General features: G+C 41.9%; 1 protein-coding gene across 1 annotated transcript in view; it reads right to left on the reverse strand.

Annotated features, from left to right (window-relative positions):
* TRIM44 (tripartite motif containing 44) overlaps nt 1-27598 on the reverse strand; it is an 82905-nt gene that overhangs the window by 26457 nt on the left and 28850 nt on the right. Inside the window, exon 4 of the mRNA XM_080984144.1 lies at nt 25116-25135. Within this exon, the coding sequence (XP_080840270.1) occupies nt 25116-25135 (20 nt within the window). The remainder of the gene's footprint in view (nt 1-25115; nt 25136-27598) is intronic.

Below are 27598 nucleotides of genomic sequence, written 5' to 3' on the forward strand. Positions count from 1 at the left end.
AATCCAAAAGTGCCAGTGACATCTGCATGAATGCAGAATGAATTCATTATGATTGGCATCGTTACAACGAACAGCAAATGTATCCATAAGAGCAAGACATTTAAAAGTAATGGGTTTCCAGATTCCTTGTCCATAAAAGTGATAATGAGGAAACTCGTGTACTACATAAATTAGAAAAAGGCTCGCAAACTGGCAAAGTGCCATTTCAAGGTGTGGGGAGAGGAGTTCATATGCTGATTTCTCTTTAGGAAGGACAGAATTAGGCCTTCTTCAGAAGGCAGCTTCCCCAGGGACTGTAGCATCAAATGTAAGATAGAGCTGGGGGAAGAGAGACATGGGAAAGAGGGGAGAGAGTGAAAGATTTGGCTGCTCTCCAAGTGATCGTGCCACAAGTGCTAATCTTGTGAGCCTCCTTGACTAAAAGAAGGTGGATACAGTTTGAATAAGAGACACTGATTCAAGGTGTCTTATCCTTGCAAACTCTTCCATCTGTATGTGTCCTTACTGTTTCCTCTTCTACTGTGAGCTCCTTGGTTTTCTAGCTTCAGTGATTCTAACCAACAGACAGTGTGCTATAGTGGCTAGTGTGTCAGTCTCAGACCTGGAAACCAAATCCCCAATCGGCCATGGAGCTCAATGGGAAGAACCTTGAGCTCCAGGGGTGGGGTGGGGAGATATAAATGCAATAATAAATAGATAAATGTTACATTTGGCATCTCTGGTGTAGGAGCTCATCAGTAGATTGCTAGGCTGATGCTCATGAGTATAATGGACACAAGGTGTGTTGAATGGTTGTGGGAACCTTGTGTTGGTAGGTGCCTGAATGAAGGCAACCTTGTGCCTGTATTTCAATGTTTGGGAAGAACAATATTTAGGGAAATGGTCTGAAGACAGACCCAAATACAAACCTTCCAAGAGCCTTGGGAAAACAAGGCGCTCTCATCTGCAATATGTTTCCAGTCAGATCTTTATCTACAGTGACTTGGGAGATATTGAAAGGTGGCTACATTTCGTATATGATTTCATACTGAGCTTTCAGCAAACCACAGGCAGTTCCATGAAGCACTGGGTATAGGAGTTTGTCCTGCCATTTGTCCTTCAGGAGAAGGCTTCTGATAAGTTTTTAAGAGGAACTCCAGGAAGTCTATGCTGACATAAAAAATGGATTTTGCTCACAAGCCTGGCTACATGAACTCTTCCGGCTGCTATGAATATTGATTGAAAACCTTTTAATTGGTAAGGGACTGTAGCACTCAGAAGACTAATGCATACAGTTTGATGATCCCAGATTTTGTATAGTTTCCTATATATTGATTACATTTGGAGCCTATAGCCATAGGTTGCCAGAGCGCTCTTGTCCTTGCTTGTCCTCATGACAACACAACACAATGAGATATTTCAGTTTTGTAAATGGGAACTACAGTAAGGTTGGGAGAATATGACTTTTGCAATTAAGTCCATTTCTATGCTCAAACTAGCAAAGTATCTAATTTACACTCCATCCAGTAGAGTAGATCATTCATGAAAGACCGGTCCATATTAGGACTTCAACAGTGTGCAGAACCACCTCATTTCCCAGCTATATCCATATTTAGGGTTGTACATGCATGTACACAGAAGTGTTAGCAATTTTTCAGCAGGCATGAATCAACCACATAGCTTCCTTCATTATAAAGAGAAACCTTCACTGCATACTTGGCAGAGATTTAAGAAGTGTAGCTCTGATGTGTATATCAGAATTATTCACTCTTTTTGATTAGTGTCCCATTAGCTCAGCTATACGGACCAGGTCACTGAATTCTGCTTCAGCAGTATGCAACATTTCGCTTCACCTGCAAGGATGCTCTGCCAGAAGCCCAGATATTTTTCCACGCTCTTTACTATCAGTAAAACACAGCAATGGTTGGGGGGGGGGGGAATTGTTACTGTGCTTTCAAGTTTCAAATTATTGTTTGTAACAGGTTTCAAAGAAGAAGCGAAGGCAGCGGAGGGAACTACTGCAACTAGGGAAGGAAGGAAGCAGGAACACTGAGAGTCCTTTCTGCCTACTAGCATAAAACACAACTAAATGGACATTCCCAAACTGCCAAACTGGTGTGCATCAAAGCTGATATGACTTTTCACTCCAAAGACACATTACTCCAAAGACATATTGCCATTTGTGCACAGGGTCTGGAACAAAATAACTCCACAGTCAGCAGAAAAACTCATTTGTACCTCAGTAAGAACTGTTATTATTACTATTACACTACCTGACTACTCATTTCAAATAAATACTCAGTTTCAATAGACAATATTAAAAGAACAAATTAATACACAGATAATTAAAAATGGTATGCAAGTGTTTCCAGCTGAACCAAGAAAGCAATATTTGAGCTAAAAACTCAGCTTAGCTTTGCTTCAGCCCTGCTTATAAAGGAAGCGACAGAATTTTAAGAAGCTAAAACAGACATATCTTTTGAAGAACAAAGGATTTGTTTTATTACTCAGGTCAAATCAAGTGCATTAACAGCAAACCAAGAGGGATTTCTTCACAAGGGAGAAACACTACAGATGGCCCAGGCTGTACCATGGATTAACTCAAATGCTGCATGTAGCAGCAAGACATTAATTTGTTTGCGGGATCAAACATCTCAGGAATAGCAAATGCAAAGTCAGAGATTAACCAAATCACCAGCAAGAGAGAAGGGCATGGGAAAAGGCATTTTCCAGAGAGCAGTCTGGAGTCAAAGTGTATTTTACTACTGGCAAAACTCACCTTGATTAAAGTTGGGCTTCATAAGGTCAGCAAAAAAACCCTTCACCTAGTGATCCTGAATCCAGTAGAAAACCACAGTATTTTTACCATGCGCTGGACACTGTAGAACATATTCTCTTCTACTGTCCATTGTACAACCAGCTACACAAACACATGCTGTCCCCTTTTTTGGGGGTAGTCTAACATCACAGCACAATGAAAATATCAGATTCTATCTGTCTGACATTAACCCAGAAGTAACTGCAAGGGTGGCTGAGTTTTTGTCAACAGTATCGCTTAGAGTGGTGAATGACACTATTTAGCGGGAAGAAATCCCAGTGAAAATCTCCGTTATTATATATTTTACATGGCTGTTTATTTGTATATACTTTAAAATTTTATATATGTTTTATGATGGCCTATACTTGTAATGCCTAATAAAGGTTTGGTGAAATAAGTAAGTAAGTAAGTAAGTATTTTTACCATGATTCTAGAAATCTATAAACTAGAAAAGCAGACTTAGAACATATGCATTTTTGATGATTTGCCTTCCCCTGTGCTTACTTCCTGCCCTGGATGTAGTTATAGGAGCAGGTCTGTAGTCTGTGTGGGCAGTCTGGTTTCTCTCTGTGTATTTTGTCACTGTGGAACTCAGTGGCTTAGAGCACCTTGCACCAGCTGCAACTGGTACATCAGCTGTAGTGGTTCCTGGACCTGGATAGCTTAACTGCAGTGGTCCAGGAACTGGTAACTTCAAAATTGGAGTACTGGAATGCACTCTGCGTGGAGCTTCGCTTGAACTTGGTTTGGAAGCTGCAGTTAATGCAGAAGGCTGCAGCAAGATGGCTGACAGGCATGAGGACCTACTAGCATATTCCACCCTGCTGAGAGATCTGTATTGGCTGCTGATTTGTTACCAGGCCAACATTAGTATATAAAGCCCTCGGCACCTTGGGACCAGTTTACTTGAAGGATCATCTTGCCTCATACATGCCCCATGCATGCTTTCATCTGTGGAATTTACACTTTAGCAAGAACCATAAAATGGTTCATGCTACATCTGCAATGAATCAATCTTTTAATGTGGCAGGACCTATTTTCAAGAACTCTCTGCCTATTAATGTCAGGCAGATCCCTTTATTGTACTGCTTTTGACACCTGCTAAAAACTTCTTCATTTTGGCAAGCCTACTCAGTCACGTAGTTTTGCCATGTATACTTGTTTTTAAATTCTATTGATTGTATCTGGATTTTTATAAATGTATTTAAAAGTATTAACTGTTTAGAAGTTAGTTTGTTTTTGATTTAGCAGTTTATTTCGTTGTTGTTGTTCAAAAGTATTTTCCATGTGATTTAAAACAGAACCACCCAGATATCACAACTTTTACCATTACTGGCCTCAATGCTCTCTTTAGCAATGACGAACTTTCACAAGCAAAGAAGAGCCAAGGTGTTTTATTTCTGATAACAGTGGCATCCAGGAATCCTCATCAAAATTCAGCCCTATTGCTTGAGGCAGCAATATTAACAAATCCTGTCCCAAAGAGCTCGTACTTTATTTCAATATGTAATGTGTTTTATCAGAAAGGCTCAGGGAAAGTTGCATAAATATTTACACTTCTGTATAAAAGAAGAAGAAGAAGATCCCCAGCTCCACAGGCATGCCACCTTATTTTTATTCTATGAGAGACGTCTTAAACTCAAGCCCAAGAAATTCATGGTTGGCCAAGGTTTCAAACTCGGTCTTCTCTGTTCTAGCATTATAGCCACTGGACCTAAACATTCCCTTTCAATCACTGACTTTAAAACGCAGAGATTTTAGAGGAAAGAGGTTCAGTTTTGTGAGATGAAAGACTTACAGATGCACTTACAGAACAAAACTTCTGGCTGGTGCCTTTATCGGTTACTAAGTTTTATTAACAGGAAATGCAGCATGTGTCGAGATTCCCCCAATCCACATAAGAGGGTTCTGAGGTCCTGCTGCTCCCTGCCCACTTACAAGGTAGCTGAGGTATTATTGTTACTTTCATCAGTTGAAGTGGCTTGGATTCTACAGAGCCAGTTCAGCACCCTCTCCTTTATCTTCCTCCCCGCAGGCAGGTAGGAGTAAGAGTGATCTAGAGTAATGAAGTTCAACCCTCCATTTCAGTCTCAATGACAGATGGGTATCACAATTAACTGGGGCTACTTTCAATATAAATGAGTAGCTATGCTTAATTAATAGGGGGGTTATTTGTTTTGTTCTTGTTTTGATTATGCATTTTGTGTTGAATTTTCATGCTGTGAACCGCCCTGAGATTTATATATGAAGGGTGGAAAACAAATTTAATAAATAAATAAAGTAATTTGAAAGCCCTTTACATATTCAAATATTCACTTTTAACAGGGCAGGAGAAGTTACATTTGTGATTGCAGGAGATTGTGGCGGCAATATGGAAAAATTCACTGCTGGGGCTGCAGCTGTTTCTGAGAATCATGCTTCTCTCTCTGTCTCTCTCTCTCTCTATACAAGTTGACAGAGAGATCATTCTCTTCATTAACTATCTGCCCAGGTTCACATGCATGTAGGCGATGATGATGATGATGATGATGATTTTAAAAAGGTAACCTTTCAAGGACCAGCCACTTTCCACACCGTATGATAAGGAAAGACATTACGGTCCACATAACTAAAGAGTCTACCATTTTTTATCGCACTTCGTAGTGGCATGTAGCATGGAATACCACTATAAACAAGGGAGAGAAGCATTTCGTGCCCCATGAGCAGCACCCGTGTTTGCAAAAAAAATACCAGTATTTATTTTTATTCTATTTTTTGATATTTTTGTATGCTTCACTCTGGAGCACAAGGCAGCCTCACATAAGAAACTATTGAACAACCTTCTAAAATAAACAACAGTCACAAAATATTTACATTTCATTAATAATATGGCTGCTGCAAATGAAAGGAATCAGCTTGTATGCATGAACCACCGCTCATTTCCTGTTTTAGAAGGTACAAAGACAGAACTGGGAACTGGAGTACTGCGTGCCCTCAGGTCTCTGTTGACAGGTCTTTTGCCCTACAGGAGCTGACAATTACCAACACAAAACTAGGTTGTGAGAGGCCTAGACAATTGCGTGTGTGTTAAAATGATAAGGCAAGACAGGAATCCAGTGTGATAACATAAAGAAAAATATAAGATCAGGATGAGTAACAGATGATGATATTGTCTGGAACGTATCAATTTGTTTAGAGAAGGCTGTGCATGATGCCGAATAAATGAAAGGATGTTTCAGGAATCTCTGAACATAAATGTTTATATCCTGTAAAAATAAATGGCCACAAATAAGAAGGGAAGGATCAAGTGCAGATTAGTTGCAGAATACAAACTCAGAGGCCTAGCGGTCTTCACCCCTCTTTTTAACTGCAGAGCGGGTAATTAAATTAGCAAAGGCATCTGTGATAAATGTGTGCAATCACATGAACTCACCACGAAATAAAAAAGGACAAATGCTTCAATAATTAAGGACCAGAATTAGGCCAATCACCAGAAAGGGGGACAGTGTGCAAGTACACTGAAGTAGAACAGACTTGGTTTCTCTCTGTGTGTGTATTTTGGTTTGTTTTACAGAAACGCATCAAGAAGTAGAGCATTTTAGTTTGTACCATGTATATGAGCGATTTCCTACTGCAGATTACACAGGTCTGGTGCTGAGACACTCTAATTAGTCCTGTTTCAGGGCATACAGTGAGGCCACCATTTAGACCTCACTGCTTAATTTGTGATTGATCAAACCTAGTCATGTACTATTGAGACTTTCACTCCATTCCTGAATTCAAGGCAGGCAATAAACCAGAACTATAAAGCATCTTGTAGGCTGCTATATCTAACTCATGGACTGTATTTGGCTTGGTGGGTTCATACACTTATGCATGCCTTACTGGGCATAGCACAACTTTAGCATTTCAGACTGAAGCAAAGTTTGAAAATCAAATGGAAGCAAAAGAGGACTGATGGTAACTAGAAGAAAAACAAAAAGTTGGCTCTTTTGATTGGGGTTATTGCACTTTATAGTCTTTTCCAGGAAATACTATTTGTTCATAAAAGAAAAGAAAGAAGAATGGCTGCTATGGGACAGTATTTATTATGTAGTTCTTTTCTACATGAGGCAGGCATGTGTGTAGATAATTAGCACTATGTTCTAAGTTTGGAAGTAAATAACATTGCATGTGCTCAACAACTTGAGTCCAGGATACCATAAGAACTGCCTGAGCCTTTATTATCTCAGCTCATTCACTGAGATTTATCTGGAAGAGCACTGATAGTTGTCCTCCATGTTTCAGAGGCCCAATTGGCCTCAACTAGAAGTTGGGCATTTAGAGCCACTGGTCCCATGATCTGGAACCCTCTTTCAGCAAAGATCTGGCAGGGATGCTCACTTTTTACTTTCAGGCATCTATTGAAGATTTTTTTATGCTGACAGGCCTATGTAGCTGTTAGAAGCATTTTTGACTGGACAACCATTTTATAATTGTTTTGCACTGATTTTAATGATGTTTTGTGTTTTATTGTTGTACGCTGCCCTGACATTACAGTATATAAATGGTAAGTATTTATTTTTTAAAAAAACCTTTATAAAAAATAAATTGGTGCACTCTGAACGTCTTCTCAAATCTAAAGATCACAGTGAGCTTCCATCTTGTACCAATTTCAATACTGTTTTTGCTTACATACTTATAAGCAATTCACAGCAGATCCATCCAAATCTTTCAATGGAGATAAGCAGCCTTATTTATGCTAGCACAGCTGTTCTATACAACATAAGAGACATTATTTTGGATACTAGAGGGATAATGAATTTCTGCCTCGAAATGCCATACCTATTTGTTTAGATTCACAGTGACAGATAGAGCTATCCAAATTACCAGTCTGCCATGCTGGATGTGATTGGGGTGGAATGGAGATGATTTCCTGCCCAGTCCTGCTCAACTCTGCCAGACTTTGCCAGCAGGGAAGCACTGCTGTCATCAAGGAAGCCCCAGTGGTGTGGAGCATCCTGTTATGTCCACCCAAATGGTGGGTGGGCAGGCAAAAGCTACCATTCAGGACACCCCCGACAGTGCAAGCCAGCAGAACAGCCCCTGAACAGGCCATTTCAGGAGTGGGACTGGGAAGGCACAGGTTGTGCTCGATCCGATAAAGACCCTGCTGTTGTCATGTGACAAGAACACACCGAAACTGGGCCTCTATGCTTCACCAACCTGGGAGTGGTGCCCCATATTCACCTGTTGGCCTTGCCAGCATGAGTTCCAGGGCTGTGAATGTGGCACTGCTTGCGCTGTTCCATCAAGTCATTCTGATGCCAACCAGGGGTTATGATTCCATCTTAATTTTATAAGATTAGACACCATAAAAAGAAATGTGTTTCTACCCATTTCCAAGGCTTTGACAGCAGGCTGCCTATACCAGGTTTCCATAGAGCCTCCAGGGGTGAGATTTATTTTATAATGAGTTGTGCCAGAAGATGTTTATTAATAGCCTCTTTGACAAAGTATTTTTACCAACCGGTGGCCTAGGTGTTCGAGGATATGATGAGGAGTAACGCAAGCAGCAAGCAGCCCTGGCTGTTCCTGGCTGTCTTTGTTGAGTGACCAAAGTCATTCTTTGCACTCTTCTGCTTTCTGAAGCCTCTTTGTGCTCATTTACTGTGTCCTTTCGGTACTTAGAACTCAGCAGGATGAGCTGAGAGATGATGATCCACAAAATCTATTCAAAAAAAGTGCTTTGTGAAGATGAGGCTTTCTAATGAAAAAAGCTAAATCTGATCTGGGTAATGATATTTACAATTTATACACCAATGTCGTTTAGCAAATAAGGAACTGGCCTAGAAAAACAATCCAAAAAGACCTACTTCTAATCAATACGTATAACCACAACTCTGAATTCCCTGACACACAGAAATATAGTTCATACAGGTCAGAATGTGAAATGGTTTTTTGACTGATGAAATAGTGAAATTGAATGTAAGAAGATAATGGCTTGGATCCTAAATTGTTCCTCTGTTCACGTAAGGGGTGGGGAGGGGTGATTCCCATCTAATCTCTGCTCCACCTGCACCTCCTAGGACCATATATCAAACTGTTTTCATGGTCCTCCCATCCCAAAATGAACTCTGTCCTGTACAAGGAAGGAAAATTAGGATCCAAGTCAATGTATTTCTTTAGAACAAAAGGACAAATACATCACCCTAACAGCCTCCTGTGTTTTGACCCCTGAGCTAATCTTATTAAGAGACAGGTTACTAGGCCCTTTGTTGGCAAATGGCACATTAATGAGATCTCCTTGAAATAATCCCATCTCTACTACGCAGAGAAAATTACATTTTCCAGTATGATTATTATGTCACTCAAACACCTCAACTCCAGCATTCAGTGCTTCTCTCCAAATTATAGCGTAGCTTGCCAGGCAGCAAATAAAACCTCTGAAAAAGAAGGGCTTTTTGGAAGAGGGGGGTACAAGGAAATAAAAAGCAGGGGATGCAATAGAGGGACTATGGCAAAGTTAATTGCGCTTTTAAATGAAGTCCAACACAGTGATGCTTTGTTAGTTGAGTCACACGGACCCCTTTGTCTGAAGCAGGAGTCTAAGAAACAGACCAACAGCTTGGGCAGAATTAGGTCACCGCCTTCACAAAAACGACATTCACCAGCATAAAACCATTCCTCAGGAACCTCTACAGGCTTTCGCACGCGTGTCTCATGAAGGTAAGTGTGCTACAAAACTCACCTTAGCAAATAGCCTATATGCCATTCTACCTATCAAGATGACTTGAAAGGTTATGATTAGCTCATTTGCACTGCAACGTTCCTCCAAGGAGCTTTAAGTGACTTTTATACAGTCTATCCCCTTGTATCATTACAAAAGCCGGGAGAGAGGCTAGATTAAGAGGTGATGATGATTTTGGGAACTGAAGCTAAAGGTTCTGGCAGTAGAAATCTGCAAGCGGAGAACTGTCCAAATTTCTAGTGTGAAACTTCTACAGGTGGTGATATAGTGGTGATGCAGCTTTCAACCCAACACAGACTAGGGTCTCATTGATTCTCAAGCTCTTGATTCTGGATGGGCTTCCTGGTTCAGGTGTAGACAGGTTGTCCAATTCCTTCACTGAAACACCTGACTTGCTCCAAGTCCCCAGTGAGCTTCACGGTCAAAAACAAATCTGACCCCAGGTCTTCCTGGCCTAAGTCTGCCAGCACTACACAAAGAATGGATGCTAATCCATACCAGCAGCATCCCTCCCTTCCTCCATTCTTTTATATTATGTTAGTCCCCTTTTCAGCAATCAGATGAGCTAGTTTAGATGGCAGGCTGGATCATTATCTCCCCTACCTCTCACATGCCCAGTTTGACAGGAAGGCATCAGATGTTGGCTGGGTGCAGCTTGGCCAAAATCGCCTTTCAGGTCAAGTGAGGAAACCTGGTGGGTTTAATTAGGTTCCCCGCCTGCGAACTAAATATTGCCATGCTCCATTTTATTTCCAGGACACTGAAAGATATGGGATACTTCTTTTATCAAGTATCTATGAGAAAGGCAGCAAGCATCAAACCCTCATCAGGATACCCAAAAAGCCCACACTACAATTTTATTCCTAGTCAACAAATACAGGCTACCACTCCCATGGCTAGAGGGAGTAATACCATGTTGGGACACCATGTTGGATATTCCTGCCTTAATATGCAATTGCTAAGACAGATCAGAAGTACAGTGTTACCTTGCCAAAGCATTCAAAAACCAAGGTGCGCTTTCCTATAGAAAGTAATGCAAAACTGATTGATCCAATCCAGACTTTTAAAAACAACCTCTAAAACAGCAATTTAACATGATTTTTATTATCTAATGAGATTGTTGATCCATTAAATGAAAGCAATAATCAATGTACTGAACTATGTATTGTAGATGATAAAAATTAAAATTAATTCTTTTTCTTGCCCACACTGATGATAGGTCATTGTTTGGATGGGGGGCTTTTATCCATTTCTGCAGTCACGCAATCAAACAATCAGTAGCTGAACTGAGTTCCACACAGTCACAAAACCAAATTAACCGAAAAAGCCTCAAAAACAAAAATGCAAAATAAATAGCAAAAACAAAATTGGCAAACTTAATCCGTTCCAGAAGTCCATTTGACTTCTGAAATGTTCGAAAACCAAGGCACAACTTCTGATTGGTGCAGGTGCCCCAGAAACAATAGCCAACAACCACATTGGACGTTTGGCTTTCGAAAAACATTCGAAAACCGGAACACTTACTTCCAGGTTTTCGGCGTTTGAGTACCAAGGCGATTGAGAACCAAGGCACCACTGTACAGCTGTGTACGTGCAAATATTTACTGGGGCGCAATCCTCACTGTGAGGCAGGGGTGTGTGTGTGTGTGTGTGTGTGTGTGTGTGCAAGTAAGTAAGTGAGTGAGAGAAGGTGGGGGGGAGAGTGCCAACTAATCTGCATTCCGTGCTCTCCAACCGGGACATTTTGTGTTTGTCTTGTAAACGGACCATGTTGTCTACAGCACTCCAGGCGCTACCCCTTTTCTAATGATTTTTTGCATGCTGCCCTTCTGAAAGGTGAATCCCTCCCCCGCCAGCCCCCCCCCCAAGGAGCTCATTTACCCTGCTTGAAACTACATTATCTTGCATTTCGCACCACTTTGCAGACTGCAGGGACTTAAATGGCTACGTGGGGTATGACACACCAACAGCATCTGCGCCCTGCCTTTTCATCTGCGCTGCACTCATATAATTAGACTTCCCCTTTCTCCTGCAATTATCTCCTCTCTCCCGTCCCCCCTTAACGATCAGCTGCGGAATTAAGGCGATTTCCCTCACTCTTCCCTTGTTGCCATGACAACAACAACTTGCCTGCACCTGCTGCTAGATGAACAGTGACACTTTTTTGGGTGGCGGGGGTGGGGGAGGGTATGTGGAGGGAGGCAGAGAAATAGCCACAGTGGGAACACTTTCCTTCCTATTAGCAAAGCATGTGCGGTAAAATGTCAGGAGAGGGAAAGGAGTCACAGGAAGTGAAACGAGGGACTGTGAAATGAAGACACGCACCCCAAAATAAGTTTGTACAGAGCTTAGGAGGGATGTAATTTCTTCCTTTCCTTCTGATCCACAGACAGCCATTTAACACAATGGTTAGACCCAAGGTACATCCTGCATAAATTTTCAAAAAAAAAATATTATGAGAAATAAGCAGAATAGGGTCAGACAAGGCGGGGGGTGTCCTCCCCACTTTGCACGGCTGGACAAGCTTGCTGTCATGTAGGTTGTAAAAAAGAATCTCTCCAGAAGAACAGGAGTTCCTCTTTCAGGTCCACCATGGAGCTAGCCCTGATAAAATAGCCTTAGTTTGTAAACTTTAAATCTAACAAGGGGTAGTGGTGTCTTTCCCTTCATTTCCAAATGCTGTTGCTTCCCTGCTAGCCCTATAAAGCTCAATGGTGCAAGAGTACATGTCCCCACCAAAGTTGGGACTGCGTCTCCTCAGAAGGCAAGCCCCCAGTATGATATTAAGGCACAATCCCAGCCACGCAAAAGTAAGTTCAACTGAAGTGGGGCTTACTCCCAGGTAAGTGAGTTTAGGATAGGAACCTTAAGTCTCTGGGTACCCTGAGATAGAACTCCCTTCATCACAGGTGACCTTCTGCCCAATGAACTAGGCGTCAGAGTCCAACAGAGCTTACCTGCAAGCATGAGGAGTTTCTACAAGTACAGTGACTGTGTTAAACTGGAGCTTTTAGACCTAGAGGCAGATCCTGTTCCCAGTCCTGTGCCAGGTGCTTCAGGCATGTCTGCATCCCTGTCCAACACCTTCCCCCCTCCCTGCTCCCTCAACTGGGGCCTTGGTCTCCCAGCCACTTTCATCTTAGCCATATTAAACATAGTTAATAATGACGGTGATGATGTATCTTGAGGCAAAGACTGCCCTTCCCTTGCTCCCTGCCCTTTCACGCTCCAGAGAAACACAACCCAGTTGTTTATGTCTTCTCCAAAATGCTTGTTTTATTTACAGGAGCAATCCTTCAGGTTACTTCAAGGACAAAACTGTGGTTTTGTGAGTTGCTCCAGTGACAAAAGGAGTACAGTGGAAATTACATACATATCTAGTTTTTTAAAAGAGAGCTACTGATAGCAGCATTTCTGTGTATAAATTCTTCTGCCAATATGAAATTTGTCAAAGTCAAAGATCTGCTGGAGAATCTCCATGAATGATAAAATTGGAAAAACTTGTTACCCAAGTAGGACATGGGTATGCTGAGAATCCCCATGCTAGCAAGGAGTTAATAGCTGGTCCAGCAATACAGTGGTGCCTCGCAAGACGAAAAGAATCCGTTCCGCAAGTCTCTTCGTCTTGCGGGTTTTTTCGTCTTGCGAAGCAAGCCCATTAGTGGTTTAGCGGATTAGTGCTACAGTATTAGCAGCTTAGCAGGCTTAGTGGATCAGCTGATAAGCGGCTTAACAATAAGCTGATAAGCGGCTTAATGATAAGCTGATAAGCGGCTTAACGATAAGCTGATAAGCGGCTTAACGATCAGCTGATAAGCGGCTTAGCATCAGCTGTTAAGCGGCTTAGCCATCAGCTGATAAGCGGTTTAGCGGCTTGGGAAAAAGGGGGGGGGAAGGAAAAAACCCCCGCAGGAACTCGCAAGACATTTTCGTCTTGCGAAGCAAGCACATAGGAAATTCGTTTTGCGAAGCACCTCCAAAACGGAAAACCCTTTCGTCTAGCGGGTTTTCCGTCTTGCGAGGCATTCGTCTTGTGGGGCACCACTGTATGTATTTTTAAAAGCCCATGACAAATGTTTCATCTGCGCAAGCATTTCAGGGTGAGGACAGGGAGGAAAGTCCTGTAGCATGTGCAGAAGTCCTTGTGTAAGGTTTCTGCTTGTTAGCTGAATCCTGCCCACAAAGTGCATTTATCTATATTTATCTATAGCCTTCCCCTAACATGCAAGGCTAATAAGGGGGATTGATAAAAACGTCCCTGAAAATGCAGACTGCCCTTTAGACCTTTGCTTGTTTGGCATGAAGGTCTGGAGAGGGTATCTAAGTGCTGCTAAACACACTTAGAAACCTCCCTGCAATCAAAAAGCCTGATAAGACAACACATGAGATTTCTAAGCGTGTTCATCACAACACATGTAGGAACCTTTGGCAGAGCTTTTTGCTGAACACAAGGAGTTCCAAAGAGGCGCGCTGGAGACATGTGGGAGATAGGGAGCCTTGCATGCACACCCTGACCCTTTGTTTAGCCCTCACATGCTCAGGTAAATACCCGAACCGAAGACAGATTTTGTGCAGCTCAAAAATTTAAAAAATCACACTTTCAGCCTTTGGAGTACAGTCGTACCTTGGTTCTTGAACGGAATCCATTCTGGAAATCTGTTCGACTTCTGGAAATGTTTGAAAACCAAGGCGCAGCTTCCAATTGGCTGCATGAGCTTCCTGCACTCAAGCGACGTTCGGCTTCCAAAAAATGTTCGAGTACCAAGGCATTCGAAACCAAGGTATGACTGTATTAGTTCATATAACAAGCAAAATACTTGGGGCAGTGGCACAGGATAGGGACTTTTCAGTAGTGACACCCTATTCCAGTTATGGGCTCCCCTTCGAAGTATGTCTGCTGCAGAGGTTTACTTTTTGGTGGCAGCTGAAGACACATCACTTTGCCCAAGCCCCTGAGTAGGTACGGAGTTCACATATCAGTTGCTATTGCTTGCTGTTAATACTTGGGTGTTGCTGTTTTTTACATTCTGTATTTTATATGTTTCATTTGATAGTTTTATTGTTCTTTTATGTTAACCTGCCCTGGGTTAACAGGGGCATAAACTGAATTATTAAACAATACTGGATTAATACTAAAGCTGCTGTCACCTTACTGTATTTTGATTTCACATTTCTTACAACTGTTGTCTCTCAAAGTGACTCAGTTACTACTACCAGTCATAGTAGTACCAGCCGTGTTGTGTATTTGTTGTTGTTCTATATATATAAGACCAACATGGGTCCTTTGATTCATCATGAACATCGGAAGAAGCTTTTCAAAGCATTACCATGGCTTCAGATGGAAGCAATGTATTAAGAATCATGGTCCCTTTATGTTCCACAGCAAGTATAGGCCATCTATTCAGTGGATTCCAAGCACACCCAGCTGCTGTGTCCCCTGAGATGACAGATAAATTTGACAAAGGACAACCTTTTTTTCTCCGATGCTATTCTAAAGATATCTGCTGGTGTCAACTCAAGTCTCCTGAGCACTGCACTCTATGGGACACAATACAAATGACTGCCCAGAATTAGACATCTCAGAAACCAAAATGAGGCCACATAGAAGAGCCCATTTAATCCTCAGTCCTAAAACAAAAAGGGACTTTTCCACTTTAGCTCTTATTTTCAGATACTTGCATGTTATACTCAATTACAACAAATCTATATTTTCTCTGTCTGCAATTTGAGGGTGATAATGATGCCTGCCTCAGATGGCTGTGGCAAGGATTACTGAGATAATGCACAGGAAGTGATTTGAGCACCTGAAATGTGCTGTAGAAATAATAAGGATCACCAATCCCATTCTCAAATCACCTAGATATTGGGCTGGTTACACGAGGGGATTTACAGAGCCCTTTTAGGGATAGATAAAGTCACCTTCATTGCTACGATAAAATTCTAAAACCTCCCAGTGCAGACATTCTAAAAATTGCGGCCAGCTGTCCAAGCAAATTTGTGATAATCAGCTTTTCCCCTTTTCATTCACAGAAGCTGCTACTACATCAATGAGGAGACACACAGCTAGATATAACCTATTGCCCCAACATGCCTATACTGAAGTGTGCCTTGCTTTGATTTAAAGAGAGACGTTTGTCTCCCTCATTATACTAGACTCAATGAATGGCGGGAGAGTCAAGACTCAAGACAGACAAAAGGACACACCTTCATACCATGCCTACTTAAAATCTATTGCATCCCGCTACCAGATGGTGACCCGCAAATGGTCACCATCTTAGACGGCTTTCAAGCTGGATTAGACCAATTCATGAAGGATAAGAATTTCACTGGCTACTAGTCACGATGGCAGAACAAACTTTGAATATCAATTTCTGAGGAGCAGCAGCAGAATCCTGCATTGCTCATGTCTTGCTCTTGCATTTTCCAAAGGCAACTGGCTGCTGTAGGGAAGTAGGAAGGAAAGAGTATGATGGATTAAATTGGCTCTTGGCCTGATCCAACAGGGTTCTTGTTATATTTTGTAAAGCAGTTATGTTTGAGGATTCAATACTAGCCCCTCTGGTTTCCCCTTCTGCCATGTAGACAGGAACCACAATCTCATGAAAGCTATACAGTTCAGATTGCAACTGCAGCCGAAGCTAAAGCAGTTTCTACAGAGGGGCAGTGGAGATATTATAAGCATCTCAGTAACTGTGAAGTGCTCTTTCCCTCCATTCTTTGTAACTATCCTGATTCTTTTTGCAGGGGGGTAGGGATTAATTCACTCCAGTCACTCTGTTTACTCATTCCACCTGGCGCATGTATGGCCAAAGTTCATTTCTACATAATGAGATTAATAAAAACATATAAGTTTTCATTTACTGATGGAGTATGCCACGTGGAACTAAATGTAAGCTCAACATAGTTTTTCTGCCTTTTTCCCCAGTGAGAAAAGAGTAATACTGCTTCTGGAAATCAGTATACTGTAAAACAGTATACTACTTGAACATGCTCATTCTTTCACCATTTTCAGCTTCAATCTTTCATTGTTTTAAATCTTTTAGAAGATCCTTAATTGGAAAGGAAAGTCAAGAGCAGCAGTACGACTAAACCCAAGCAATGAAGAAGAGGGCTTTCAGAATTAACATATAATATAAGTAAGTACAGAGGGAGTGATTACAGGTTAGACTGCATTCGCCTGGCAACATACTGAAATGTACAAAACCTTTTTTTGGATCATCAAGTTGTTAAATGATTAATCACAAAGTTCTGCTTGCCCGTTGTTTGAGACCATTAGCGTCTGAATTCTGAAATGCAATGTACCTATAGTGGCACAAAGAAGAAATAAAGCATTGCCAAGAAAGGATAGATAATTGGTCTGCAGCTGATGGGTCAGGACCCAATACTGGGTTGCAGACTGAACTACAGGCATCCCGCACTTACGTGCTTTTGACTCGTGCACGACTGTGCATACGTGTAGCGCCGGGAAATAAATAAGTAGATTCAAACCAGGAAATGGCAAGAGAGAGTTGCGAGAGTCCTCGTGGGTCATGAGAAGACTCTCCTCAGAGCCCAAAGAGGACTTCAGTGAGGGTGAAGAAAGCCCCAAAGAGACCAGAGGCACAGTGGGGCTTTGTTTAGGCTGCTCGGCCTCCCTGCCTAGCAGCTGATGCGAGTGGCAGTGCAGCAGCAACAGCCATTGTTCCGCGCTGTCCCCAGCGTGGCACAGAGCTTCAACTGTAGTTGAAGAGAGTTATGTGGAGAGAGGACAAAAGAGAGAGCTGGAGTCTTGGGGGGGGGGGGGAGGCATCAAGAAGCTTTTAAGAGGGTGCTCCCACTGCCTGTATGGTAGGTTGCAACATACAGTTCCAGCACCATACAAATGTATTGTTAAAACCTTAAGTAATGGGTGCCCAAATGCATGTTTGGGCTGAAGATGGATCCTGGATTTGAAAAGGTTGAAGACAGAGGTTATTCTTGTTGTTTCTAATGTGCCTACGTCACTGGACCTACACCTAGTCACGCTGCAAAGGAACACTAATGAACACTAAGAACATAGTACTGGATATGCATTTGCCCTGAAACAGTGACTATCATGAGGAAACATTATCACAATCTTTACTGGCATATAGTAGTTAAACTAATTTTTTTTTAAAGAAGAGCAGTCACTTTTTACATAGGCAGAAAATACTCTTTCTGGATACTGTGGGTTTCTCCATGTCCTTTTTTTTTTGGAGGGGGGGAATTGGCATGGATTTGTATAAAGGCCTACATGACATCTGCTTCATGAGAAAAGGGAATTTTATATCTTGGCAAATTTCTACGAATGCTTAGTTTATGCTCTTCTCAGAGGGAAGAATAAAAGGAAACAGCAAACAGAGGGGATTTCGGAAAATATCTAGGAACAGGAAGGGAAAGACAGAAAAGGACTGCCTAAAGTAATTAACTTTCTTGTTTAAAAATTTCCCTGTGGAAAAAAGGCCTTTAGAAAGGAGTGACTAAGCACTGGTTAAACCTCAGTTTTCATGCACATCAAATGGCTCTCACCTCAGCCAGTTCTAATCAAATAGAGATAGAGGCAGGACAGATGGAGAGACAATGGACAATTACTCCCTTGTGGGAGAGCCAGGCTATTAACTCAGAGCCAATCTGTGTAAGGTGAGTAGATTGGTCCCATTTGTAATTTCAGGTTCTGCTGGGATCCTGTTAACAATGTATTACTGTCACAGTGAGAGATTTAGTGAGACTAGGACTCCCCCTAAGGCTGCAGTGTTTAATGGGTGCCTGAAGTCCCTCTTGTGGAAGTGCTTTTAGTAATACCACTCCTCACTGCACTGAAGGGTAGGGAACAAAACAGTAAGACAACTAGCCATGGTAAAAAATAGCCTCTCATCAATACAGTAAACAATATAGTAAAGGTAAAGGGAGCCCTGACCATTAGGTCCAGTCGTGGCCGACTCTGGGGTTGCGGCGCTCATCTCGCTTTACTGGCCGAGGGAGCCGGCATACAGCTTCCGGGTCATATGGCCAGCATGACTAAGCCGCTTCTGGTGAACCAGAGCAGCACACAGAAACGCCATTTACCTTCCCGCCGGAGCGGTACCTATTTATCTACTTGCACTTTGACATGCTTTTGAACTGCTAGGTTGGCAGGAGCAGGGACCGAGCAACGGGAGCTCACCCCGTCACAGGGATTCAAACCGCCGACCTTCTGATCGGCAAGCCCTAGGCTCTGTGGTTTAACCCACAGCGCCACCCGCATCCCAGTAAACAATATGCAATGCTGCTAAAACAAGTGCCATATTGACATGCAGGATTTGTCCCTGTTCATCCTACCCCAGTGATTCTCAAACCTTCAACATTCAGCATCCACTTACGGCGGCTGAAAACTAACAGGTCCCACCTAGAGATGCGAAGGACTGTTAAAAATGGGAAAGAGAACCATATTCTCCTCTCTCACTGCCATTTCCTCCAGCCCTTCACATTTCTAATCCCACCAGTCACAAAAGGGTGGCAGATGCAGGCAGAGTTTAGCATAAATGGCTGGCAGTTTTAGATATTTTCTACTGATACCTAATTCTTTTTTCTTTTTTTTAAAGTCTAAATTCTTTGCCACACTGCTTTCCTTGTGGCAAGGTGCAACATAGATCAGCTGTCCTCAAGCTAGGTATAGACATTTGCTCTTGAGATATTATGACTCAGGCTCCCCCTTTTAGGCAGAATTTGCTGGTCCAAAGGCTCCAAGTGGAGAAGGCCATTCTCTATCGTATTTTTCCATTCCTACCACCAGATGCTCCTCACAATATTTTTACTTATCTCCTGAAACTTCTCCTACTAGTCACATTTCATGTTCATCCCCTGCCCCGCAAAAACCCATACTTGCATCCTTTCTCCCTGGAGCATCAGTACATGGGGAGTTCCTGGTGCTGTCACTGATCTAACCAATAGGCGATGGCACGGCTAGGGGGCAGGGTAGGAAGGTGAGGCAGCAGCAGGTGAGATGGCAGCAATGGCACAAGCAAACTGTGGGTAATTTATTTTTGTGCACAACACAATGGCTAAAATCACCTGCTCACATCCTAGCTAAATAAGCCAGGTTCCACGCAATCACAGTCAGTCCCTTTGCTGCTGCTTCACTACTCCCTTTGTGCAAGCAGCAAAGCAACCCACAAAGCTGGAGCTCATCAAGACTTCCCGTTATGTGTGAAACGTGAATTACGGTTAATGGTTCCAAATGAGACAGGCTTTTAATCTGGCTTGTTCTCTCACTCCACAAACAGCAGCAATGAGACCAAAGTGGCAGGGCCCCCACAGGAACCAAACTGCAAGCCCTAAAACACAATTCTTCCAAAGCGGAATTCTTTGGAAATTTAACAGGACTTCTTCACTGAGAACAACAGACACGATTCTCTGAAACACAACCTTGATCAATATCCACTATTACTGATTGCCCCCTGCAGCATAAAGTTGCAAGACAGCATTGAACACATTTGCGGTACACAATCTGTAGGGCAACAGCAAAGCCTAGCAGTGTGCAATGCTGATTCACAAAAAAGAAATTTCTCAGCTGTCCCATGAAGGTCTTTTGCCAGCTAAATCGACACGGAACAGGCTCATGGAGAGCAAAAAGTGTGAAAATCAATGCCCCAGAATCATATGTGATGCATTTGAGTTCATTGGCAGGCATTCCTGAGCAGACAGGATTCCTTGGATGTAGGAAATCTGAAGGTCGCTGTCAGGGTTTGCATGATTTTGACATAGGACATAAATATGACAAAGATAATAAGAAGAGATAGGCGAGCAGCAGCAGAGAAGGCCACCGCTGCAGAGTAAGTCAGCATATGGAAGACAGCTACAGAAAGGAAAGGGCAAAATGAAAAAAGCAGAAGGACTTGGCATTAGACAGGATGTGGGGAAAAGACTACACCATTAAGAAAGGATACAAAAGCACCCTTTGCATCAAGAGAGGAGATAACAAATTAGGTTGGGTGGAAAGTTTAGAAGCTTGGGGTTGTTGTTTTTTCCCCTGCGGGGGGCAATGTTCAGATAAAGTATGATGAAATAAAGGAACTGAGGGAAAGTCTGATCCTTTGGAACAGAAATGACATCAGAAAGAAAATATGGCATGCATAAGGAAGTTATTTTTCCAATACAGTACAATTGCAAGCGTGAAAATATAATCCAGGCTACTCTTATTAGGGGGAGCTCTCGAAAAGCTGCCATCAATGAAAATAGACTTGCTGCAGAGACTTCCCAGAGCAACAGCAGTGGATACAAGACAGTTTTTGTTTAAAAACATTCTACACTTCAATTCAAAATGTCCCGGTCAGCTTACAATAACTAACAAGAAGACTGCAAACAGCAGTCCTATAAGCAACCACACTGGGGTGGGAATATTGGGAAGACAGAGGGTGAAAGCCTTGGAAAATGAAGACATTATCCTAGATGCCAGGCAAGTCTCCATGAGGCGATAATCTCACAAGGGAGGCACCACAACTACCTCATTCTGGGTATCCAAACAAGAGCCTCAGAGGAAAATCTTTGCGTATAGGATCTTTGTGTATTCATTATTGCAGCCTGTGAACAAACTATTGGATACCAAACCAAGAAACACCAGGACTGGTTTGATGAGAATGACAGTGAGATTGAATGCATTATTGACAAGAAAATGAAAGCCTTCCAGATCTGGCAAAGAGATAGAAACTGTGCCACTAAGAAAAACACCTCAGCTAAGGCTGATGTTCAAGAAGAACAGAGAACTAAAGAACACCTGGTGGATTAAAAAAAAGCTCAAGAGATCCAGCACTTAGCCGACACTCATGATGCACAGAGTTTCTTTAAAGCCACAAAAACAATCTATCGGCCAATAAATTATGGCATATGCCCCCTATGCTCAACAGAGGGTACCACACTTCTAAAAGATGAAAAAGCTATTGCATTGCACAGGAAAGAACATTTGTTGTTTAGTCGTTTAGTCATGTCTGACTCTTCATGACCCCATGGACCAGAGCACGCCAGGCACTCCTGTCTTCCATTGCCTCCCGCAGTTTGGTCAAGAAAGAACATTACCAGTATCTTTTTAACTCCAACTCCCCTGTAGATGCTGAGTTCCTTTCACAAATTCTGCAAAAACAAACTAGAGACGTGCTTGCAGTATCTCCAAATCTGGGAGAGTTGTGATTAATCAGATGAAAAACAACAAAACCAGTGTACCTGATGGGATACCCGCCAAGTCTTCAAAGTGGGCAGAATTGAACTTGCACAACAACTTCACAAGCTCATTGAAAAAATGAGGGATGCCTCTTTGGGGATGCCAAAATTATCAATCTCTTTTTAAAAGGTTGATAGAACGGATTGCAGAAACTATCGAGGCATCTCTTTATTAGCTGCCGCCGGCAAAATTCTTGCAAGGATCTTAGCAAACCGTCTCCTAACTATATCCAAGTCTACCCTTCCTGAATCCCAAAATGGTTTTTGACCTTCCAAGGGGACAGTGGATATGATTTTCACTGCTTGACAGCTTCAAGAAAAATGCACATAGTGGAGAACTCCATTCATTTCACACCAAACCCACCCCTTGCTGATTAGGGAAAATATCATCCATAAAGGCTTTTGCCAGTTCTGCAGCCAACTCTGGCCCACTCCATACTGCAAGAACCAGAAAATTACAAGATGGAATGTCACCTTTCTCCTTACTTTGAAGAGAAGCTGTCTTACTATTGATATTTCTTTCGGATGTGCCATTTCAAAGCACCATGAACTACTCAACATAGATACATTAAAATTGCAAGGTCTGGAGCGAGATGGAAGAGCAACATAAAACAAGCTACTTAGACACCAATAAATTCAGTTGAACAACTCAGCCTGGAAAATTCCATACCAATTGCCTTGAGTACTCTTAATATCAGTGTTAAAACAGTGTCAACATGTCTGCAGCCAACAGAAAGGCACAAAAATTTGTGTTCTAGCTCTGCACATCGTCATCTTGTTGACTTAATCCATTTCCCTTTTCTCTCTTTGTGAATGGACACTTCCCAACTCCCACAAAGTCAAAATTGTTCCCAAGAACAATGCAGAACAGCCTATGCTTATTGGAAATGATGGGCATGTGCAGTACTCACCTGAGCATTCATTTGGCTGGCAATCTGGAATGTGTATTAGGAATGCCAAGCTTGCCTTGTATTATTAGAGCACGTCTCCCCTCCTACTGAGGAAAGTATATGGCTATGAAAAATAAGGCCCACAGGGAAAAGAGGAAGAAGCAATCTATTCAGCCTGTCAGCCTGCACCAAACTCAATGTCAAAATAGTGGAAGTCACATTGATAGACTTCATAAGGATTGCAGCGGGCATTGTCCGAATGAATTCCCCTTTCCCTGCTGTGGTACTGCAGGCAGTTGTGTGTGTGTGTTTTAAAATGCAACAGAAAATAAATGTGATGAAGCCCAATATATATTGGATTAACCTTCTCACAAATAGGGATTGGAGGGATTCACAGAGGAGAGAAAAAACAGTCAAATAATTGTGTATCTATAAACGCATAAAACAGATAAAGAGCAAAGAACTGGTCACAGCAAGAGGTAAAAAATTCATAAACCAGTACAAAGTGCTGTTTTTAACTCACAGTGGCTCAGAACAGCAGTACCCGAAGAACATCTTCTCCCCTACAAACCTACCCAGTCTTTTAAGGGCATCATCTGAGACCCTCCTCTAAGTGCTCGCTCTGGAGGGGGGCAACAAGAGGGAGGGCCTTCTATGGAATGCTCTTCCCAAAACAGCCCACCTGGCACCAACATTGCCATCATTCTAGCACCAGGCAAAAGCTTTTCTTTACTCAAGTAAAATCACTGGAACAGATTTTGTATCTCTGAATTTTACATGTGATTTTGTAATTATGTTTGTAATTATCTTTATATTGTACATAACTAGGAGGTGATTTTTATAACTTGGAGGTGATATTTATAAGGCCACTAAAAATCTAAATAATTAACATTGTTTTTAAAAAAGAAAAAAGTGGGGGAGGAATCTAAGACATCTTACTTTTGGGTACAACAACATGTGAAATTAGCTTGATTTCAGTTTCCATAGTTGGCAATAACCACTGTCACAAGATTATATATAGACCAATATTGCAACTCATATGCCTTTAGACCATAACAGCAGCTCATTAATTGTCCAGAGGGGGCACAATTAGGCCATGGTAAGTCATTGTGAGTTAATCCCTGCACCTTATTAGGTAGCATTTTGTTAGCTAAATATATAAGGTAAAGAATTTAAACTAGTATCAGCCGTTGGATGAGAAATATTTCATTTCATGCCATACTAGCAGCTCTCGGTGTTGCTTGCTTGAACAAATTTACAAACTGGTTGGATTTTTTGTTTTGCTTTTACTATTTAATACACATGCTTCCTTGCAATTGGGCAAACGCTTTTAGATCCCTTTGTGTAAAGCTGATGGGAAGAGTGTTAAAAATGTGCCTCGCCCCCTCCCAAACAAAAGACAGAACAGAACCTAAAGTCAGATCTGGAGCTGTAAAAAAGGAATGCAATCCCAAACACACACATGGGATTACCAGAAAATACCAACAGGGAAGAAAAGCTTACAGCTTCTCTTCCTGACTACAGTTCAAAGCATCAGCCACCACACAACACAGCTGACTGCCTATCTTTGTCCCCAGTGTTTCATGCCTTGACTTTCAGGAACCACACAGAGATTCCCCTAACCACTGGAGATAACAGGTGTACCCTGGAGGAACCATGGTAGCAATTACCAAAATGAATTATACGTTCAGACTGAAATGAACAACAAAACCCTTGCTTACAGGTCTAGTTTTCACATAAGTGATTCAACGTGTTACTAGCTATAGCCTTGGCTGAAAACCCAAACTTCTACAACTCCCTCCCATAAAATAAACACGGTTCCAGTGCATTTTTAAAATGTTTAAGTCTTATCTCATCCCCAACGGAATTTTGCATGCTTATTAGGTGGAAGGAGGGAAGAAAGGAGGAAGCAAGAGAAGGTTCTTTTTATCATATGTGGTGGTCTTGTAGTAAGGTTAAAGTTTACTGGGAAATGATAGATAATGAAATGAAAAGGATGTTTAAAATAACCTTTGTTTAAAAAACTAAAAGCCTTTCTTTAGGGAATTATAGGGACAGAACTACCTAAAATGTATAGAAACTTATTCATGTATGCTACTACAGTGGCAAGAATGTTACTTGCCACAAAACGGAAAGAAGCAGAAGACCCAGCAAAAGAAGAATGGATACAAAAAGTTATGGAATATGCAGAAACGGTGAAACCTACTGAAAGAATAAGAATTCAAGATAACAGGTTTTTATAAGAGAATGGAAATGGGTTATTGAATATTTACAGATATACTGTAAACAGATAAGATCATTGGCATGATTATTGTAATAACCTGAAGTTTTATAAGAGTATATATTTAAAGTAGAAGAATAAATGAGCAAATTAAGTTAATTTGGATATGCAAAGATTATTAAAAATAAATTGAAGGAACTCCAGAAAGAGAGGGAAGTCAAGTTTTGAAATGTTAACATGATTGTAAAATTAGTGAAAAGTATAAAACTAGTGAAATGTATAAACTTGGAAAGAAGTCAGTGTACTCACCTGTTTTCTTCATCTGTGCTCTGCAGGAAAACACACAAAGAAACAAAAATAAAACAACGTTGAGAGCAGCCCTGCAAACACTGGTTTTCATGTTTAGACTAGTGCGAGTAAGTCATGTATGACAGTCAGATGCAAGGCTTAGTGTCCAATGATAAAAAGAGAAGTTCCACTCAGCTAATGGAGGTCATTATCATTACATTGCAAGCTGCAGGCTACATGCAACCAGGAGGGCACACAGAAAAGATCATTTATTACACTGGGCCTGTGGCAGTAACAACAGTGATCATCTCCCCATTCATCCATTAAGCACGCTTGAGCCCTTCACTCTGGATTCTCAGGTCATCCTGGCCAGCTGAGAACAATTCTGGATGAAAATTGCTGAAGACACCACCTCATCCTGCTACGAATGATAGTTGATAACACTTATGCAGTGCTTGGGATGGCAGATGGCACACGATTGCACAAGGCCCTAATGGTACCTAACATTTCACATTATGGGGTTTTTTTTTTCTCCCATATGCCCTGGTGCTTAAATGATAAATACCTACAATCCCATAGAAATTGGGCTGGCTCCTTCTTGCCTTCACATAGGCGTGTGAACTAAAGGCAACACATACGCTGAGGCAAAAAAAGAAGCTGGCTCGATGCTCATTAAAGCGTGGCGCATTAAGGACATTTTATATCACATTCTGAGAGAGGAAAGGGCATTGCAATAATCAGTTCTATGTAAATACCACTGTGGAGTTACACAAGCAACATTTTCTCTTCGGCTGAGAAAAGGGCAACATTAAACAAGCTTTGATATCTGCTCACTTTGAGGGTCCGATAAGGAGGAGATGCAAAATATAAACTTCCAGTTAACAGAGAAATTTAATAGACATTTGTTTAAAGAGACAAGCGAGCATATCCAGGACATTAAAGAAATGCATATAACTCATCCATGCTTTCTTAAATTATTTGGTAAGCAACTGGTGCTTTTAAAGGCAGGCTTGGGCAAACATTACATCAGCAGCCTAGTAGCAGATGGAGAACAGAGAGCCAGGCTTTGCATACTGAATGTCCCAAGTTCCATTCCAAACATCTCCAGTTAAAAACACTCTTAGACCGAGACCTTGAAGAGCAACTGCCACTCAACGTAGCCAGCAATGGCTTAGGCACCCTAATGAGATGATTCTGAACATGGAAACTTCCTGTGTTCATAAGATATGGTGTATAACACATAAGCCAGCATCTTTCCATATCCCCCCCCCCCCACAACATGAGATTGGCAAAGACATGGTCTTCAGAACAAGGGAACCTTTGGCCCTCCCGATGTTTCTGGCCTACAACTCCCCTTATTCCTGGCTTTGCTGGCTGGGGCTGATGGGAGTTGGAATTCAGCAATGCCGAGAAGGACACAGATTCCCCACTTCTGCCTCAGAATGTAGTGGTGGAACCGTACTAGTTCTCTTTCTGCTCCCTTCATTTCATGAAACCTAATTACTCAGAACAAAAATGGGGCTATTATGTTATTTCAGTTTTCGTGTATTAACCTAACAGATCCAGATTAATGAAGAATTTACTGTTTTTAGATATACTGCATGTTTAAAACTACATTTACGAATTCATCAGTCATCTTCCAGATCCAGTCCTTTCTTGAATTATAGCTCTGTTTAAACTAATGTTTATTCTAGCACCGAGCCTACAGCAGAAGTGTTCTATTTCTAGGCTCACCGTTTCTTTGTATTTTCTATTTTTTAAAGGGCAGGGAGGAGAAAAAGTTGTATAATAACTATTTAGACAAAGAGAAATATTGCCCCACACAAGGCGTAATTAGCATATGAGAACCTGGGGACACTAGGGACGCGAGTGGCATTGTGGTCTAAACCACATAGCCTAGGGCTTGCTGATCAGAAGGTTGGAGGTTCGAATCCCCACGACGGGGCAAGCTCCCGTTGCTCGGTCCCTGCTCCTGCCAACCTAGCAGTTCGAAAGCACGTCAAAGTGCAAGTAGATAAATAGGTACCGCTCCGGTGGGAAGGTAAACGGCGTTTCCATGCGCTGCTCTGGTTTGTCAGAAGCAGCTTAGTCATGCTAGCCGCATGACCTGGAAGCTGTATGTCAGCTCCCTCGGCCAATAAAGCGAGATGAGCACCGCAACCCCAGAGTGGTCCACGACTGGACCTAACGGTCAGGGGTCCCTTTACCTTTACCTTTACCTCTAGCTCACGGTACACAGTTTGCAAGAAACAGAGACAAGATGAAGAAGGTTGATGTGGAAAAAAATCACTGACTGACAGGGCTTGGCATTTAATTTTTAAAGACGTGGGTGAACAAACCCTGTTCCTCACAAGACTAAAGGAAGAGAAAATCCCTTTACTCAATGACTGCTCCAGAGAGTCTTCCTTCTCGAGGGGGGAAAGCTGCAGAACAGAAAGTGAACAAAAGATACCAAGGTACTAACAGTAAAAATATTTCTGTGATCTATAGAGATCAACAACCTT

The sequence above is a fragment of the Podarcis pityusensis genome (assembly GCF_964106645.2).
Source record: "Podarcis pityusensis genome assembly, chromosome: 1".
NCBI lineage: Eukaryota > Metazoa > Chordata > Lepidosauria > Squamata > Lacertidae > Podarcis > Podarcis pityusensis.